Source organism: Centrocercus urophasianus, unplaced genomic scaffold, assembly GCF_019232065.1.
Source record: "Centrocercus urophasianus isolate 14NV4802_14NV808 unplaced genomic scaffold, USGS_Curo_1.0 seq_1100, whole genome shotgun sequence".
NCBI classification, from domain to species: domain Eukaryota; kingdom Metazoa; phylum Chordata; class Aves; order Galliformes; family Phasianidae; genus Centrocercus; species Centrocercus urophasianus.
This window is the reverse complement of record NW_024884255.1, coordinates 1-19,819: the sequence shown is the minus strand read 5'-3', so window position 1 is coordinate 19,819 and position 19,819 is coordinate 1. Positions and strand designations below refer to the sequence as shown.

The 19,819-nt window shown below is 42.7% G+C and overlaps 1 protein-coding gene across 2 annotated transcripts; it reads right to left on the bottom strand.

Moving 5' to 3' along the window:
• Nucleotides 1-522: 522 nt before the first annotated feature.
• Nucleotides 523-18,383, bottom strand: LOC122155348 (protein mono-ADP-ribosyltransferase PARP14-like). Of its 2 annotated transcripts, XM_042809164.1 has the most exons (17): nt 18,197-18,383; nt 16,547-16,680; nt 16,422-16,455; nt 13,333-13,587; nt 12,068-12,304; nt 9,261-11,554; nt 8,381-8,617; nt 7,931-8,152; nt 7,769-7,823; nt 7,000-7,149; nt 6,293-6,355; nt 5,043-5,210; nt 4,680-4,883; nt 3,993-4,589; nt 3,457-3,602; nt 1,902-2,076; nt 523-1,612 (listed from the first exon to the last, which is right to left on the bottom strand). In XM_042809164.1, the coding sequence occupies exons 1-17, from the start codon at nt 18,381-18,383 to the stop codon at nt 1,323-1,325; spliced, it is 5,448 nt and encodes a 1,815-aa protein (XP_042665098.1). In that variant the 3' UTR covers nt 523-1,322. The 2 variants fall into 2 exon arrangements, with proteins under 2 accessions (XP_042665098.1, XP_042665099.1); XM_042809165.1 differs by lacking the exons at nt 16,422-16,455; nt 16,547-16,680; nt 18,197-18,383 and adding an exon at nt 14,813-14,918.
• Between the last annotated feature and the right edge of the window lie 1,436 nt (nt 18,384-19,819).

Below are 19,819 nucleotides of genomic sequence, written 5' to 3'. Positions count from 1 at the left end.
ACGGTAGCGCGGTAAGGGGAGGGCCGGTGCGGGAAGCGCAGTGCAGCGCGGAGCAACGCAGGGCTTACCTAAGCAGCGCTGTGCAGAGAAACGCAACGTGTTAGCAAAGCAGCACTGAGCAGCGCGGTCGAGGCAGCGCACTGTGCTGGGCAGCACTGAAGAGCAATGCAGCGCCGTGCAGTTCCGCACGCTGCAGTGCAGGGCTGTGTGCCTCAGCTGGGTGCAGCTTGGCATAACGCAGCGCTGTGAGATGTAATGCAATCCAAATGGGTCCACGCAGTCCTGCGGCTGCAGGAAGTTCAGTGCACTGGGTTTGCTGCAGCCAGCTGGTTGAAGCTCACAGTGCAGTGATGCAGCTCCCAGGCCCCCTTCTGCCCCCAGGAGGTACCCAATGTCAATTAAGGCTTTCCAGCTTCTTTCTGTTAGAGCATCGCTGTACCATAACTGTACTCTGATGTAAAGCAACACTTCTAATTGAAGTGCACCCCTCTGTGTAAACAATGACTCAGCAATACCACATAATTTACTTGTAACTACTTTTAATAAAATGAAACACACACAGGGCTTTTAATTGACAGTTGCAAGGTGATCACTCTAAGTGCATAACCTGCATATGTTCAAGGGTACGTATACCATTATTTTTATTTGCTTTACAGAATATGAAGTGTTTTCAAATGGTTTACCTACAATACGTATCTATGTGTCCCTAGAATGTGTGCCCATACTGATTGAAAGTGTCCCTATAGACAACTCCGTCCAAAGTGGTGCTTCTGGAGGAAGGTTATGTTTCCATTTCATCCAGCAGAAATTAATCGCTCTTTACTATCCCAAGAACTCCAGAAGCAATAACTGTATGTGGCATCTGAACTTACATAATGCATAGAATCACACAGACATTAAGGTTGGAAAAGACCACTAAGATCATCTAGTCCAATCATCAACTCAACGCCACCGTGCCCTTCAGCGCCACATTTGCCCTTTCCTTGAAAACCTCGTGTAGCAAATCTAAAGTCAGATGGCAACAGGTATGGCACAGCAGCTCCCGCTCCTATCAGTTCCCATCTGCCTTGCTTGGGAGGAAGTTTATGCTGTTCTCAAGCTCTCGCTACACCTCTACAGAACTGAATTTGAAATGTGAGTATTAAAACAGTGCATTCTGAAATAATTGCTTATCCGGGCCTTGGTGACTATGAAGACTTATTTAAGCACCTGAATAGATTAAAAAAGCACTTAAGAGACCTAAGAGTAAACAGCAATCAAGAAACGCCTGTTACATTTTATATAGAAAAGGCACCAGCATTTTTTAGACTATGAAGAGTACTCTACTGTCTGAAAGTAATAAGGTATTCTGGATATGCCTGAATGTCATTAAATATGACAAACATCTTTGGAGAATTCTCATCATCGACTACGCTGTCGTACAGGTCGGTAGGATCTGCTGAGTGTTTTGGAGGTGGAGTGACCAGCCCTCTGCTCCCAACACAGAACTCCCCTGTGAGGACCCGAGCCAGGTACATGTATTTTCGGCCACTCGTATCTGGTTTTGAGTAAATATCCTGAGCGGAGTAAATGGCATTAACAGCAAAGTAGGTTCCGTTTCCAATGATTGCAGCTGTTTGGAAAGATGTTTTCAGATACAGTTAGTGTTTTTATTCCCAGAATAATCTCTTAAACTCTCTCTTTTTTTTTTTTATTCTACAGAAATTATAAATTGCTTGTAGTTTATCAGCATAGTCTGTGTAATAATCTTTTTTATTCATCCAACATGAATCCCCTTAGACCAGGCTGAAATGTCAACCAGACCTGAGACAGGATGCCCAAGCCTCTCAAAATCAAGTCAGCCCTAGAGATCTGCTGGTGCTGTGTACAACTTCTTTTAACTGCTTTGGAAAATGACTCACCATTAATTCCAGCAAAGCCACGATTAAATCCATTGTAGTTGATTGCGTTCAATGAAGTTTTAGCTGTCCCGTGAAACAACAGCTTCTCATTATCTTGATGTTTGTTCTTCATACACAGAGATGTCTTTTTGATTTGGTAGGTCTGCCAGAGGAAGGGATTTTGTATTCTTTGAATCTGCAAAGTCACAAAATAGAGCTATAGTAGGGACCAATATCAATCATGACCACAAGACATCAAAACCAAACCAAACGGAGAGAATGACAATAATTATCACTATACCGTGTTATTGTGTGTCTAGTGAGCCTCCTGAAAATCAGAAACCAAGGTAACTTACAAATGGTTTTTGAGCTTGTAATTTTTGGTACACATTTGTCTTGCCTTCCATACCATGTACAAGGCAACTATAGCAGCACTGGTATTTTCAGAAATAGGATGTTCTACCACTGCTAGTGGAAAGGAAGCATTGATGTGAGATGCATTCCACACATCTTAGTAATCTTTACTGATGATTTTTCCCATTAGAAGGGTAGGCTGTAGCAATAGCATTACAGTGAATTTATCTTCTAGACCTCAGCAAAAAGTCAAAATTACTTCTTTTCCTTTGTAGCCATGAGAAAATCCTATTTAAAAATAAATTGGCAGGAGGACAGATGTTGCTGGTTTTTTGTTTTTTTTTTTTTTGTTTTGTTTTTGTTTTTTTTTTTTTAAACTTTGTACTCTAATATCTTGCTCTATTCCTATTTTCTTGACCACGATCATTGGAGAAATTTTTTTTCAAACAAGTTTCTCACTCTTAATATCATTTTATTTTCTCACAGAATCCTATCTTCTCCCTGGCAATTAAATCTCTATCCATTGTTTTATGGATTTTTCAATAAAAAAGGATCAAATCATGACACTTCAGTTATAACCAGCACTGTAGCCTAAAAGGCTCTGTCTGGGACCAGCAGGGAAATCCACTCCTCTAGTAGTAAAACAGTAAAAAGCTTTACAGCCAGCCTGCAAGGACAGGGTTGCAGAGAGCTAACTGGGCATCTGGCTCTTTCAGTAGAGTCTCTGCATCTCCAAATGTTTCTCCCATCGACAGCTTGCCACCCTACAGACTGATGGGCAGCTCTGCTGCATTCAGTGTCTAAATCTTGTCAACTTTGACAATGAAATGAACTGCAGAAGATGAGGCAGAATTTAATCCAATGCATAGCTGGAAGGCTGCAATCTTTCATCTCCTAAATCGTATTTGTTACGTGAAATAAGATGCTTTCTTTTTCATTTTGAATGATTTTGTTCATATGCCCAATTTCAACATACAATTCCCTAATGCATCATGTTAACTATTCAATACCACATTAGTTAAACAGAGTTATAGCTTGCATACTTACGGTCACTCATTTTGCATTATTGGGAAGGCAAAAATGCCAGTGCAACTGCTAGGAATTTTTGGAGAGCCTGATGCAGAAGGTGTATTAGATTACAGAAATGTGACAAACAGATACTTAAGAAGTATATTAATGCTTTCAGCCCAAGAGTTCATTTTTTCCCCCCATAGGATTTCACCTTCTCTATGACAAAGCTGTGAGCAGTTTTCTGAAATCTCTTCTGAACTTCGAGATACTCCTGACACGATTGTGTGAGGGCCACCAGTTTGACTCGTTCCCCTTGCATGTCTTCCCACTTTGCAGGGAACTCTATTGACTGCATATCTGCAAAACAGGAATTGTTTTAGCATCACTCATATCTCGCTCACTTTCGTGGTTTGATTGCAAACAGGGGGCTGAGAGCACAGTAAATATTATAAAATACTCGATTCCAAACATGTTCCTTTGTCAAATTTATGTATGAAGCCTATGCTTACTAGTTATATACACATGGATAACTTTTGTACTTACAATAGAAGTTATGATTTCTGTCATACCTACTCTACTACTGATTACGAACTTAGAATTGCTAGCTACGGCATGCCTGGCTAAATAAATAAGTAAGTAAACTGCTAGGGAGAAAATTACTTCTTTGGAATAACTTGTTTGTAATTATCAGAATTATCATTCAATAGCCACTATTAAAGGTTTCTTATTAGCTAAGCTGTAATTTACCTTCATTCTTTGGCACACGTTGAATGTTTATAGTTCTTCCTTGGTCATTAAGAGCCTGTAGAGTATTCAGATCCACCCTGTAGTTGTTCTTGTTAATTCTGATGGTCAGATGTGTTTTTTTATCTATTTTGGCATCTTCCAGCTGCATATTTGTCAGTTTATCAAAAGCAACAAAGCTATCATCAGTTCTTTGATACCTCCATTCTACTAGATTATAAACAAGTTCTGCCTTGGATTGTTCTTCTTGAGTAGTCATTATTTTTTTGATCATTTTTTGAACTTCCACAGAAACAGAACAGACTTCCCTGCTAATACCAGAAATTGTAATGCAAGGTGGAGAATGGCTCTTATCAAGCTGAATGGTAACATGCTTTCCTCTCTGGAGATTTGCCAAAGCCTCAATTTGTCTCTCATCAAAATTTTCAATTAGCTCATCTACAATCTTGTTTTCAAACTGTTCCTTTAAAATCAAATCTACTATCCAGGACTCAGTTGCATCCACATTTCTTTTGCTTTCTCCACAAATCTGAAATGTAACTTTATCAACTTTCTTCTCCAAAACCTTCTTGATGGATTTTTTCTGGCCCCAAGAACACGCTGTTGAAGAAATATGCGTTAGTTATTTAGTTTTATATAGAAGACCTTTAGTTTTGTGAGCCCAAGCATACAGACAACCCACCTACTTACATTTTAGCGTAGACATCCACGATTGCGGTTCAAACAAATCTAAATCTTCTCTTTTCATGCTTTCATAAAAGTCTCTCAGCATATGTTCCTGGAAGATTACTATTTTAATTTCTTTCAAATGCTGTACGGATCTACTGCTTGCAAATTCCACTATAGCATCCAACATATCATCAGCTACCTTTGCTGGGTTCTGTCGTGCAGCACCTACACAAGAATAGACGACGCATATCAGGAAGTGAACATTATTTAAATCAAGGCAGCATCCAGCTCGTATAGGTTGGCGTCACTCTCTCTTCTCCCATTATACCTGCTCACCAAACACCCCAATCACAGCTCTAATCACTTCCCCATGAAAACACAAACCTGTTCCAATTGCTGGAAAGGCAACAGATTTGTAGCTCCTTAGCTCACACTCATGAAGTACTTTGGAAACCTGATTCTTCACATTCATACTGTGAATCAAATGGATGATTTTGCTGCATGACAGTGCACCACCCTCTGTAGTAATAAAACCACTTTGAAGCTGTCCAGCTGGAAGAGAGAAGATAAAAAAGGAGACATTTTCAAAGTGGCTATTTTCTGATAAGGCAAATGTTAATATGGATGCTAGTGTACACTAGCGGGATAAATACTTGAAGAAGAGTGGAAAAAGCAGAAAGAAGTCCACTGTGAAAGGTGGTGACACAATGAAACAGGTTGCCCAGAGAGGTTGTGGATGCCCCATCCCTGGAGGCATTCAAAGCCACGCTGGATGTGGCTCTGGGCAGCCTGGTCTGGTGGTTGGAGACCGTGCACAGAACAGGGGGGTTGAAATGATGATCATTGTGGTCCTTTTCAACCCAGGCCATTTTGTGATTCTATGTGTGATTATCCTGGCTGTAGATTATCCAAGTTTTCTCTGTAAATATTCCAATGTCAGAATTTCATGAGACAATAATTCAAGTGATCGCACGTTTTCTGTTTGACTGCCATTTCCTGGAATCTCTCCTTTGAAGCAGTTTCTTATTTAGTACAACTTAATTTATGTTCAATTTAAATACAGCTCACTTTTATTTAAAGGCATGTCAATTGAATGTGCACAATTCATTTATACATGAAATCCTCTCTTGTCACTTACTCACTGAAAGCTCAAACTGTTACTCTGCAGAGGAGCCGAATGTTTAAAATAATGTCTTGAAGTTAATGACTGATTAATTGGTCTAAGAACTGTGGTACAGAACCTTTGGAAGGGTTCTTGCATTTTTTCAGATCAACACTGTTGGATTATAAACACTTCAGGTCGAAGTCATGTGTGAGGATAAATGGACTCGTGTACAGTCCAGCATGCTTGAATAACTTCAGGGCTGACATCTTACACCGTATTATTTTCCAAGCATTTATTAGCATCAGAAGTCTTCCAACATCTGTGCAGTTGTGAAAAGGAAAATTCTTAAAGCATACGCCAGGGCAACAGGATTTCTCTGAACTCCTAGCACTGAGAGGTTTTTTTTTTAAAAAAAAAAAATAATAATAATTATGCTATCAGGATACAGAGTTAATAGCAAGAACAGTAAGTGTTTTGAGAGAAGAAAAAGAAATCTAGTTTTAAAAAAAAAGTATGTGTTCTAACATACCATATTGATCACATTCTTCTTCTACATCGGAACCAGCAGCATCCATAATAGCTTTGAAAACCCCTTAAATTATTCAAGAAAATACACATTAAGTCAGCTTCAATACTTCTACTTAAAACTCCAGCTGAGTTCTGTAGTTTGAACACTAAGTATCAGAGTACAAGAGGCAAAGTGCAAAACCTTGCCAGTTCCTCCGAGTGCCTTCTATCACAAACTGCACTGGCTGCAGATAGAACACTGTCTTTGTTATTGATTGGAAATCCTTAGAAATGACTCCTCTTTTGTTCTATTTGGTAATTTTATGACCTTCGCCAAACTCTCAGATTGCGTTGAATTATACATTTGGTGTTTGCACTCTTACACAGTTGAGGCTTGGGCTTATAATGAAATATAAATGTAAAGAAATATATTAGGATGAGAATTTTTCCGTAATTATATTTGATCTCAAAAATCCCTTTTATTTAAGCATTTTTCATTTTAAACCTCTTCTGAGTAGTTTGAAAACTACATGAATATTTAGAACATGTGATAAAACTGTTTAAAACCTATTTCCTGACAAATCACTGCTTTCTATTTCTCATCTGAAAAATAAACTTCATGAATGTTTCACATATGGACAACTCTCTCCCCCTCTGTGTTCCTAGAAGCTAACATAAGTTTTTCCACTGAAGAACTACATATTCACTGTAGTTCTTTATCAGCAATACCTGATGTGGCATCAAATGTTCGGTTTGATATATTTACAATGACCTCTGTGTCTTCCTTGGTAATATCTCCACTAATTACTTTGAGCGTAATGGAGCCAATCTTCATTTTATAAACTCCCAATGCTTCAGTTGAAACAGGGCTGATGAAGTCTGCAAGGAAAAAGATCTTAGAACACTACAGTTGCAGCTTTGGATATTATCCCCTTCCACTGAAGGGAACTGTAAATTTATCCTTTTGTGGAATTTACTGTCAACCAGCTCAACAGCACCTTGACAGTCTCTGCCTACTTCTCTTTAAATCCATTTCTAAAAGCAGGAAGGTACAGTACTTTTCCTGCTTAAATACTGTGAAAGTGAAACCAGCTCAATTCCTGCAAGTTTGTGCAGTATCAGTTCAGGAAGGACTGCTAGAGACATGTGATGAGACCAACTCTGTGAGAGACTTTCTTCTCTGAACTCTAAAATGACATGAAGCATTATCAGTAATGGAGATCCCAACACAGCCTTAAACCCTTTGAGCTGGAATACTAATGGTTTTCTTACCAGGTTGTCCTCCTCCATATACTAAGATTGGTCATATTAAGCTCTCCCTCAACAAAAGAAATTCCTCATCAAGATTTTTATAGATGGAATTTAAGAATGTCAGTCCATTAAGAGGAGATAAACGTTCCTTCTTTCTGATATTTCATCTGTTTTCTGCTACATATAAAACCACTTGCAGTACTTACATTCTCCTCCACGTCCCACCTCCTGTCCCAACAAAACTTACCTAGCCGAGGTGCTACATCACCAGTTACCCTACGTTTTAGTTCATTGGTAAAAGCCTAGAAAGGGAGAAAAGGCACCGAAGATACAATTTCAGGCTTTATGTACTAAATATTTATATAATTAAACTGAACTGTCATGTGCTACAGACAGCAGGAAAAAATACCTGAATGTTATACATATCATCTGGGTGCAAGAGAAAGTGAACTTCCTGGAGAGTCTTCCGACTGTGACTGCTGCTGAACTTGAATACTTCATCAAACATTAACTTAGAAACAACAGTTTTAGGAAATCTAAATCCCCCAGTTCCAATAGCTGGAAAAGTGATGGAATTCAGTCCAAGTTCTTCAGTTTTCATCAAGCATAAATTGACTATGTTTTCTAGGGTCTGTAAAACACAGCAAAGATCAATTATTTAAGAAAATGAGAAAAAAATACTTTCGCATTTCATCATACACTGTTAGATCCATAGAGAATATGCTGGTATAAGAAAAAGCTGAGGGTACACAAGGCATCTTTAAGGTCGCTGAAACAGGAGGAAATGAAGTTCATTTGTCTAGAAGAGCCGTTTCAAATGCTGGCATTTCAAATATTTTAAAACTAAATTCAAATGCACCTTCAGGGCCTGCCCACTTCCTCTGTCCCACTGGGAAAGTACAGCATGAAACACGAACTTGCAAGCCAGAGTGCATCCACTCGTGCAGAGCACACTCCCGTTACCAACTGCCTGTTGTCCTTTTTCCTTGTCAAACTCCACCTGGAGCTCTGGTCCAGCCTCTTCCAGCAGGGCACGGCAGAGAGGCCCCACACCAAACCCCAAATCTGTGCCAACGCTGTTGACGATAACGTCAGTCTGCAACAAAATGAAAACAAAAATATCTCTAGCCAGACTTCAAAAATGCATTTGCCAGCATCGTCACAAGATACAAAACGTATTGCATAAAGCCCACGTAAGCCACAAAGCTTAATGCACATTTCCTCCCTTTCACTGAAAAGAGACTGTATTCTGATCAGAAGCAGCATCTCTTACACGAAAACAAGGTGAAAGAATTGCTTTCACGAAGCAAAACAGGCCAAATTGTTTGCTTTCCAGATCACAGGAGGTATTTTATTGACAAATTATTTAAAATGTGTGCCCTGCTGAACATTTTTACATCTAATATTGCTCTTCTGTTGCAACAGGCTCTTAGAGACAGACTGGGGAAGAAACTAATGTAGGGGGAAAAAAACAGGTCTAGACTTCGAAAAAATAAACCAAGCATGCACTCTATGGGACTGCTTTCCTAAAGTAATTTCTTCAATGACCATGTCACAATTCACACTGACCCTAGATCTGGAGAATAAATAAAACCCAGCTAGAAATAAAACATCTGAAATTCATGGCTGCCCACTAGAAATAGTGCATTCACCAGAATGACAGATCCCAGTCTGAAATCTATCGGTTCTGCCATCTTGCTTTCTTGTTTAGCTACCACATGGAAAATTTAAAGACTTACTGTTGCATCTACGATGTCTTTCTCCTCCACCCGGATGCACAGTCCTTCTGCTGTCGTAATCACCTTCTCACCATCTGTAGCCACGCAAAAATCCTCTCCTCTCTCCTCGCTCTCACTCTCCCACTGCCTGTGATCTGTAGAGCATCCCTGCTGCGGCACTGAGGTGGATGGCTTAGTTCTAAACACTCTTTGTACAGTCTCACTCAAAACCTGAACTGTTTCTTCATCAATGGCAACAAGATGAATCTCCTTCAAGCTGCTTCCCCCACTGAATTCTTCCAGGGTTTTCTTGATGGCTGACACAATTGCATTTACACACTTCCGCAGCGGGAAGCCAAAAATCCCTCCGCTTACAGAAGGGAAAGCTATGGAGCGATGATTATATGTGTCAGCCAGCTGCAGGCTCTTTTTAATGGCCTGTCTTAACAGGTACACACACTTTCCTACCCTCTTCTCCTTCCACCGGGGCCCAACAGCATGGATGACCTGTTTGCAGGGGAGCTTCCCCGCTCCTGTGATCACTGCACACCCGGCCTGCAGACTCCCCCTCTTCTTCATCACCTCATCACACTCAGCCTGCAGCCTTGGACCAGCTGCTTGGAGCAGTGCCCAAGCGAGGCCACCAATGTGTTTTAGGTCTTCATTTGATGCGTTCACCACAACATCAACTGGGTAATTGCACAAGTTGCCTTTATATACCAGCACTTCAACACCATCTTGTAGGATTTGCTTGTAGTGGAGTTTTCGTTCCTCATTATCATCAACATTTTCACTCTTCTGCTGTTCTTCTTCTTTCAGCCTAATCAGACAGTTAAACTTCTGCTTTGCCTCAAAAATAAATGCATCTTTCCTGTCGACAAAGAACTGCTTTGCCCCTGGTTTATCAACTGACACATCCTTCCAGTAAAGGGATGAGATAATTTTTTCCAACACAGTGGCTGCTTTTGACACTTCTGCTCTTGGTCCGCACAGGGAAATACACGGTGTCTTGGTATGAAAGCATACTGTCCCACCCTTCTTCCTCAGTTCATCACAAACAGCAGATTTTTCCTTCTCTATGAACTCCACTGCTGCCACCAACTTAGCAGGGATTTCTTTTTCTACCTGCGTGTTTCTATCTATAAAATCATAAAGGTTCTGATAAACTTCTTCTACAGTCTCAGTAAAGCCAGTAATGATCACTGTATTTTCATTTCCAACAGGTTCATGGATGACTACAACTTCCTGGGAAGAGGGGTACTTCTTACGCAAGAAGGCAAGCAGATCACTCCACTCTTTCATTTTAGTGACTTCAGAGTCCTTCACATCAATGCTCTTATATGCTAGGCTTGCCTTTAATTGCTTTTCTCCTTCTGAAAGATCTTTAGAAGTCTCTCCAAATACCACCACAGTGTCACCCTTGAGCTCATAAAAAGCATTAATTTTGTTTGCTGCAAATAACATCTCTGACATTGTCTTACTATTTACACAGCGTAGGTGTAGGAAAACATTGTTATTAACATTAACTGATGCCGAAGGCATATTCAATACCTTTTCCAGTAAGTTGGCTTTGGTTTTATAAACTTCTGCAGATAATCCACACAACTGAACAGTCTGTTTTGTCTCGTCATAAGAGATCTTTAAGCATGGATATTCTTCAAGAATTTGCTTTACTAGCCCAGCATTATGCAAAACTGCATATTTCCCTGGGGTGATGGACACAGAAATTTCTATGGTTTGTTTTTTCCTTTCACTTTCCTCCATGGCTTTTTCCATGCATTCCCTCACTTCTTTCTCTGCACTGTCCACAGCTGCTCTGTTACCTGCTATCACCACCATCTCCTCAGAAATATCAGTTATGATCAAATCAGCGTCTTTCACCAATCTGTTCTTCACATCTTTCCACTTAGCTGAACTTACTTCACACTTTATAGCTACGTAACGCGACATGATACGCAAGAACTCAGTGGAAACATCTTGCTTCCAGGTCTTGATCAACTTGATCATTGTTTCCTTCTGCTCAGAGATAGATGATGATGGACACAGCGTGATTTCTGGTTGAGCACAGTCTGCCTGTGGCCACTTTAGACAGCAATGGCAATTTGCCATTTCCTGGTTTATGGCTTCAGTCAGTCTATCTTGCCTTTGTAAAAACTGCCAGACATAGGGATCTAGTGGCATCACCACAGAGTCTGGCATCTTGGTAACTGGTCTGTCTTTTCCGTACAGAGCTGTTCCCAGCGAGTGGTAATAGGGATGCACAGAAACCGGTGTTTGTTGAAGTAAATGCTGCTTTTCCAAGGCAGTGCTTAGATCTAAGTTATATACACACATACACACATCATTAGTTTCAAATCAAGTGAATTAATCTATGGTTAACACAATTAAATTGAATAAAATAACTTGTCTTGTTTGGCCACTTGAAGGAGCTATTTTCATGTGTTTCTAATTTCCCAGGTACTCTGTAGGGGACAAGGGGTTCTGAATAGTTTAACGAATATGCTTATGTCATTAATTCCTTAAACAGCTGTGGTTTTCTTTCACTTCCTAAGGAAACCCCAGCACAGAGCAGGGCCAAATCAGGACAATACTATGAAATGGACCTTACTTTCAGCTTAAAAAAAAAAAAAAAAAAACCTCATTGTCCCAATGCATTTTTTTTTTTTTTTAATAATATTTGCCATTTGGTAGGAGCAGACAAATGAAATGAATCGTAAGATTCACAGGGGCTTAAAACACATTACCAAGAACTAAATCACATACTAACGTAAACATTCCTAAGCAAATGCAGGACATCAAAAGAAAAGCAAGGACAGAGACAGCCTTACCTTTGTGATCACAGAAAGTAACGATGGCCGAGTTCTCCTCAGGGAAGAACTGGATGTCTGACAAAGGCCCACCTCCATTTTGTGTGTTCTCAAAATAAACTGTGAGATAGTCTGTGGAAACGTTATCTGGTATGTTTTCAGCCTTGAGGCTGCGAGTCACTTCAAGAAGCCTGGCAGTTATTTTGAATCTTTTCACCCTTTTGTTTTGTGTGAGGTTGTTGATGAATTCTTGAGTATCTGTAGACAGAAAAGCAGCGTTAATTCAACATGTTTTCCCACATCCTTATCATTATGGCTGGCACAGAAGAGAGCAAAGTTTACTTTTCCCTGCATTTGCAGAAAAGACAGCTGCAAAATAACTCAGTGTTGTAACAAAAGGGGGGAAGTGGACACAGCCATGTTACTTCATGCTATTCGTTACTACTTCCTCCGACTCCTCATCCATATCTTGTATATACTAAGCACTTCTCACTGTTTCACTGTATTCTGTATGTCACAGAGTTGATTAGATCAATCTACATCCGTGACAGGGGGCAACAGGCCTCTGCTCTCCCCCCCCCCCACCCCAGTTCCACAAAAATAGGAAGGAAGGGAGGAAAAGAACAGCAGCAATAATCTATGGAGGAAAACTTATTTTACTATAATATCAGAATACAAGATAACAATATAATACAATTTAACTGAAATTGGGATTAATAAATCAGACAAGATGAGAGAGAGAGTTCCCCGACTGAGTCAAACCTGAAAAGCTTGGAACAGCTAGGAAAGCACCTCCAGCACCCACTGCAAGGCAGTAAGAGGGTGCCCCCCCCACCCGGCAGGGCCAGATCCCGTGACTGCTGTAATGTACAGGGATAGGTACCTGGGATTGGGGCATTAACACTTTAATGCCCAGTACATTACATGATGTTTTGATGTGGAATACTGAAGGGGGCGCGCGGGGGGGGAGGCAGGGGGCGAGGAGACTGGAACAGAGACTTTATGTACTCCAATAATCTACAGAATCCATCTCCATACTCAGCCTGTTTCTAATTCTCCATCTGTCTCAAAATGACATAGAATGTCACAATTTTCCTTTTCACTCTAAAATTTGGAGCACATTTTCATGAAGCAGTTTATAAAACTTTGTCTTGCCTGAGAGACCACTGCAAAGGTAGTTTGTAAAAACCTCAGTCTCTAAAAGGAAAGAAATCAAGCTCTGGATGCTACAATTCATACATATGCAATATGCATGAAAGTAATTGTCAGTGTTCATCCTGTCTTACCAATACTTTTTAGAAAAGTAGCTACAGCAACATTTAACTCCGGTATCATTTCCACAGTGAAGTCATCATCCGCAGCTAAACCGCCGACATCCTCTAGCAGTATCTGTATGCATTTTGCACTGCATCCTTCAACATTTCCAAGCACCACAGAAGGTGAAGTCTCTGCAGACTGTTCTGCAGCTTTCTCCATGGAGCGAGATCTCTCCTGGAGTTCACTCTTTGGAAAATCATTCTCTGTTTTCTGCAAAGCTCCTCCTGCAAACATTTTTAACAGAAAGAGAAATAGACCCTGTTATATTGGTGCACATTTCCAGGAATAAATAGAATCATAGCATCCTAAAGGTTGGATCAAAGATCCAACTTTCTCTCCCCTAGCACAGCTTGAGGCCATCACCTCTCATTTTACTGCTGTCACCCGGGAACCAAGGCCAAATCTCACCTCCTCAGAACCTCCTTCGAGAAAGTTGTAGAAAGCCATAAAATTTCCCCTGAGCCTCCTCCAGACTGAACAATGCCATTTCCCTCAGCTGCTCCCCATAACACTTGTGCTCCAGACCATTTGCAGCTCTGCTGCCCTGCTCTGTACACGATCCAGAGCCTCAGAATCTTTCTCATAGCAGAGAGCCCAAAACCAAACTCAGCATTCAAGGTGCAGTCTCACCCATGCTGAGTACAGAGGGACAATTAGCTCCCTGCTCCTGCTGGCTGCATTACTGCTGGTAGAAGCCAGGATGCTGCTGGACGTACAGCCAGCCTCAGAAGTATCCCCTGCCCCAAATCTGCATGGCCAAAGGACCACCAGCTATCACTCAAGATTTTTCTGCTGAGATTTTACTGAAATTGGAGGGGGGTTGGGATCAAGCAGAGGGTGGGACAGACGGGGGGGAGAAAAGAGATCCACCTCAGCAGCTCTTCCTATTTCACCTATGTGGCCTGAAGGTAACTGCAAATGGGATCTGAGAGAATTGTCCCTCAAGCCAACAGAGAGCAGGAAGGCTCCTTCAGCTTCCAGACACATGGTCTGTCAAAACCAGAGGGTTCTGCAGGACCCAACAGGAGATGCTGCCATCCAGTAGCCACCCAACAGTACTCTGTCCCCAACATGGCAATTTCCCGTTAGGAGCATCCATCAGGGGCAGAAGCACCATCTCTGACACCAAGAGATATCTATGCAGCCAGCTGCTGGCTGACCAGGTGGAAGACAAACCCCCAGCACCTGCAACTCAACCACAGAGCCACACAGTGCTCGCAGCAGCCATCCTTGCAAACAGTGGCAGCTTTCCTCTCACTGTCCCAATGGACACAAGTTGCTTTTGCTTAAGCAACCAATAACCCCCAAGACATGTAGCAGCACCTTTGGTACTGTGTGGTGCTTTCTGACCTCACTGGAGACCTCCACCCCACCAGAACCCTGTGCCACCATGCAGGTCTGCGCAGACCCTCAGTACTCCCGCCCCCCACAGCCACTCTGTTATCTCACCAGGTGCTGGTCCTGTCCCTACAGCATCCTCTGGCCTCACACCTTCTGTGGGAACAGACACCTTCACCACACGATTCCGACGGGGGCCCATGGAGCCAGTGATCTGAGCAGGCCCAAGGGAAGAGAAGGAAATGCAGGAGCAGGGCTGGAGCAGGCAGTCAAGCCAAAGGGCTGCACACTGCTGGCTAGAGGGTTTCAGGAGCAAGCCTGATATACAGCAACAACTGATATACCAAAGCCATAATATTTACAGAAGGGAGGCTTTGAAGGCCTAACAGCATAACCCTGACAAGAAGAAAACAAGACACAGCTGCAGAAGCAACAGCTCTGCAAGTCACAGCTGCAGAAGTAACAGCTCTGTGCCCACCACTGCATCTCCACATCACAGACAGGAATCATCTGTGCCACCACACCCAGTGCAGAAAATGTACAAAAGAGAAGAAACATACAAAGCAGCATTAAACCAGATTTAGTACAGAAAGGAAAATGCCCCAGTGCTAGCACTGACAAATTTCCTGAGGAACTGGTCCTTCTTGGTGGCCTAGTATTGACTTTTCACCAAGGCAGGTGTATTCTGATGTTAGCGCTGCTCTCTAGACTGGTTGCAGAGCCACAAAACTTGCTAGAATTTTGCTGAAAGGGAATCTGGACAAGTAGTCAAGTTCACCATGGTAGTGGTGAGATGTGCCACTTAACAAAGTCTATTAACTGCAGAGAGCGCAAAGACACCTGGCCTGGGATTAAGACCCCCCATTTGTTTGTATGTATGTCTCATTTTAGAGCAGTTATGCAGGATAAAGGAACTAAATTCCTCTCTGGATGCATTTCTCTAATGAAATTGGCTAGTATAGAAGCTTAAAAGAGACACGTGGTTTAAGCATGGCAGGGTGAACCCCATGCTTGGTGCACATACCTGGCTATGCATGCTTCCCTACATCACCTGAGCCAGAATGTCAAACTCAGGAAGAAGTTTTAAGCACAGCACTCATCTTGGTTCAGTGTGGGATAGAGTTAATTTTATTCCTAGTAGCTAGTACAGAGCTGTGTTTTGGCTTTAAGCTGGGAAGAATGTTGATAACAGATACGTCAGCTGCTGCAGAGCAGAGCTCTGAGTCAAAGACTCTGCAGATTCTCATGCTGCCTGAGAATGAGAGCTGGGGGTACACAGGGAGCCTCAGGGGGTGCACAGCCAGGATAGCTCACCCAAAGCACCAAAAGGATATTCCATACCATACAATGTCATGCTCAGTAACAAAATAGGGGCAATTGAACAGATGGGATTCCATTGCTCAGGGACTGGCTGGGCATCGGTCAGCTGGTGGTGAGCAACTGTGTCATGCACCACTTGCTCTTTTTTATTATTATTATTCCCTCCTTTCTCATTAAACAGTATATCAATCCACCAGTTCTCTCACTTCTACCTTTCTGATTCTCAACCCCACCCCTCTGTAGGGGAATGGCTGTGTGTGCCTGGCTGCTTATGTTTTCCCACATCACCTGGGCCAGGCTGTCAAATTCGGAGAGGAACTTTCAGCCCAACTCCCCACTGAATGGGAGATCTGCTTTTATTTCAGGAAGAATCGTCACAGAGAGATGGACAACAGCTTACCTTTTCTTTGAAGGCCTCTCATGGCATCCAGAGCCTAAAGTAAAATTAAAACAAATTATCAGTGACTGATTTGTCATTCTCATAATTGTTTCAAAGTCCTAGTTAGGATTATAATTTGTATTCACCTTTGTGGGAACTATTTTTTCCTCAAGTGCTTCCTGTTCAGCTGCTGCTTCAAGCTCTGTGACAATGAACTTAAATTTCCCTTTTTTTCCCAAATCCAGCTCGTGAGTCTGTCTCTCAAGGACCTGTTGCTTCACTGAGGAAAACCAAAGAAAACAGTGACGAGCTGAACAGAAAAACAACTGTATACCTTAAACCACATGGCACATCCTACCATTTTGCTTAGGACTCATGCATTTCCCCGCTAAGTAGAAGATCTTTAAACTCAAGACACTAGCAGAGCACGTAGGGGACTTTCCTACTGAACAGGAAGGAAACAAGCACAGAGAATATCCCAGTGACAGAACACGGAAACATAAAGCTTCACCCTGCCTGCACTGCTCCATCACACTTCCCAGCCTGGGTGAGGGCTGCAGCCCCAAGGCAATACAGGAGCCCCAGGATCAGCCCCGTGCCTGGCACACCCTCTTCCAGCAGCATGAGGCTGTCATCTTACCTCAACTTACCAGCTGGGGAGAGGCAGCAGCAAGGAAGCATGGTAAGACAGAAAAATTACATACGCGTAAGTTCATGTACAGACAGGAATATGTACCTACATGTGTTTAACATAACTGGAATTGAGTGCTTCCTCCCTGCTGCATGTTTTTGTTTTGTATTTCTAACATATATCTGCTGTCACAATAAGGATTAACTGCCACCATATTAATATCAATATATCAAACAAAACTGCCCTTGGTGCTGAGCCCCTTAGGCTCACTGCCAGCCGCCAATTGACCTCTGTTCACAATGACCCTTCAGGCCTATTTTCTCACATAGTGAGCAGCACATGCATCCCAGCCATATGCTGACTGAATTTCTCTGAATTCTCCAGAAGGCTGTAGGAAAACAGCATCAAACTCTTTGCTAAAATCCAAGTAAACCACATCCACAGCCTTTCCCTCATCCACTGAAGATGCCATCTTACTGTTGACAAAAATTGGATCAGAAGTTGTTTTACAATAAGGGAGATGAGGCACTGGCACAGGTTGCCCAGAGAGATGGTGGATGCCCCATCCCTGGAGACACCTGAGGTCAGGCTGAACTGGGCTCTGAGCATCTGATTGGGATGTAGGCGTCCCTGTCCCTTGCAGGGGAGTTGGACCAGAGGGCCTTTAAAAGTCTCTTCAACTCAAATGAGTCTGTGATTTTACAGTAGTCGGGGAGGATCTGCTCTCCACAAACCCACACTGAGTCTGACCCCTTACTGTCCTGTGCGATGCAATGATTTGCTCCATAGCCTTTGCTGGCACTGATACCATTGGAAAGTGTTATTCCCTAGATTTATTAATTTAGAGATGATAAAGGATTACTCAAAAAAAACCACGCAGAGGATAGTACTAAGCACTGAATTCAGGCTTCTATGTATGTAAATGCTCATACTGTATATTGCACATTATGATGCATATTGCATATTATATCAGAGTTGCACAGTGTGTATCAGATGGTAAATCACAGGTTAGAAGGAATCTTAAAGCCCACCAAGTTCCAACCCTGTGATCCCATCCAACCTGACCTTGAGCACCTCCCTAGAAGGTGCCCTTACAGCATCATACACTACATCTCATCAAGCCAGCGTTTCCCTGCCCCCACGCCTTCTCCCCGTCCCTGCTCACCGTCGGGTTGGGCGAAGCAGACGAGCAGCTGCCCGGGTCCCACCCGCAGCTCGCACTCGCCGCCGCCCGAGCGCTTCGGGCTCTGGAAGTAGAGCAGCAGCTTCTTGCGCAGCGCGGCCGGCGGCTCCGCGGTGCCCCAATCCCCGCGCACCAGCAGCGGGAAGGAGCCCGGCCGCGGCCCCGCCATGGCTGCGCTCTGTCAGCGGCTCCGCTGCCTTTCGCTTTCTCTTCCCAGCCGAGGGGGAGCGGCACGGGGCATTTCCCGACATAGACCTGCGGCACGCACCCGGACTCCGCCGCTGCCCGGCTGCACATCACGCTTTCACCTTCACTACACATCCCGTTTGCACACACCTCCCTGGTTAGCCTCCTTCCCAAGTTTTCAAGAACTTATTTGCATTATACTTTTTAATCAGAGATACGTATCATAGAATCATTAAGGTTGAAGAAACCACTAAGATCATTGAACCCAACCATCAGCCAACCACTGATCGTGCCCCTCAGTGCCACATCTCCACATCTCCCCTGAGCTGAACAATCCTAGTTCCCTCACCCACTCCCCACAGGACTTGTGCTCCAGTCCCCTCACAGCTCACTCTCTGAACACACTCCGGTGCCTTAATGACTTCCCCATGGTGAGGGGCCCAGAACTGAGCACAGTACTTGAGGAGCAGCCTCACCCAGCAACAAAATGTAACAGAATGCTGATGGAAGGTTCAGCCTCTACTGCCATACCACCAACATCCAGCTCCTATATTGTGAGCCAACATAACAATATAGGAGGAATTAAATGGCCTAAAAAAACCTTAAAAACCCCCCCCCCCCCCTTTGCCCTGTTCTTTTCTGCTTAAGATCGGAGGAACAACACTACAGCTGGTACATAACAACAGAAGCATCTTCCCAACTTCTACTTTCCTGGCTCTCAGGCTATACCTAGGTACCTCAGGCATTAACTGCTGGTAGCAAGTTACCTCACATTGACAGAACTTCTTACTGACCTGCCTATTGTATTAAAAGCAAGTAAATCCACATTAGAGATGGCAGTCTCCAAGCACTCAATAACTGACCCATTCAAAACAAATGCTAAATGTCTAGAGATCTTGTCAGACAAACACAGGCCATTAAGTACAGGTAGTTCATTTATTGAGAACTGTGAATGACAGTCTGCATCATAATTGATGACAGCTCCTCACTCTTTCAGAAACGTGAGACCAAGCACTCAGTCTCTCACTCTCCCCCACCAGCACTGCTGCAGCTAGGATGGCCAGAACACAGCATGGAGGATCACGATAGAGGAGGCATGGGACATCTGCTGGAAACTGCTGTTAGACTACATGCCAGATTAAACTTGTCTTAAATGCATTCAGCTACTACTCTGAGAGGAAAAACATTAGTCTATGCTCATGATATCAAAAAGAACCAGAGGCTGCCTAAACATAAACAGGCCTTCAGAAATTAATTTGATAAAACTGTAAATAGTTCTCACTGCATATTTGGTTGATCTGTAGGACTGATTTATAAAATGAAAGCTAAGAGACATGCAATCATGGCTGCAATCAAAATGCTCATCTAGTGAAAGTGATAAGGTACTCCGGGTAAGCTTGAATATCATTAAATACGATA

Bases quoted from the DNA above. Each gene is read 5' to 3' on its own strand.
- LOC122155348 (XM_042809164.1), bottom strand. From the start codon at position 18,383: ATGGCGGGGCCGCGGCCGGGCTCCTTCCCGCTGCTGGTGCGCGGGGAT. The intron at 12,305-13,332 runs GTAAGACAGGAT...TTCTGTCTACAG, and splicing joins TACTTTTCTAAAAAGTATTG to ATACTCAAGAATTCATCAAC. The intron at 2,077-3,456 runs GTGAAATCCTAT...GTGACTTTGCAG, and splicing joins ACAGCTTTGTCATAGAGAAG to ATTCAAAGAATACAAAATCC.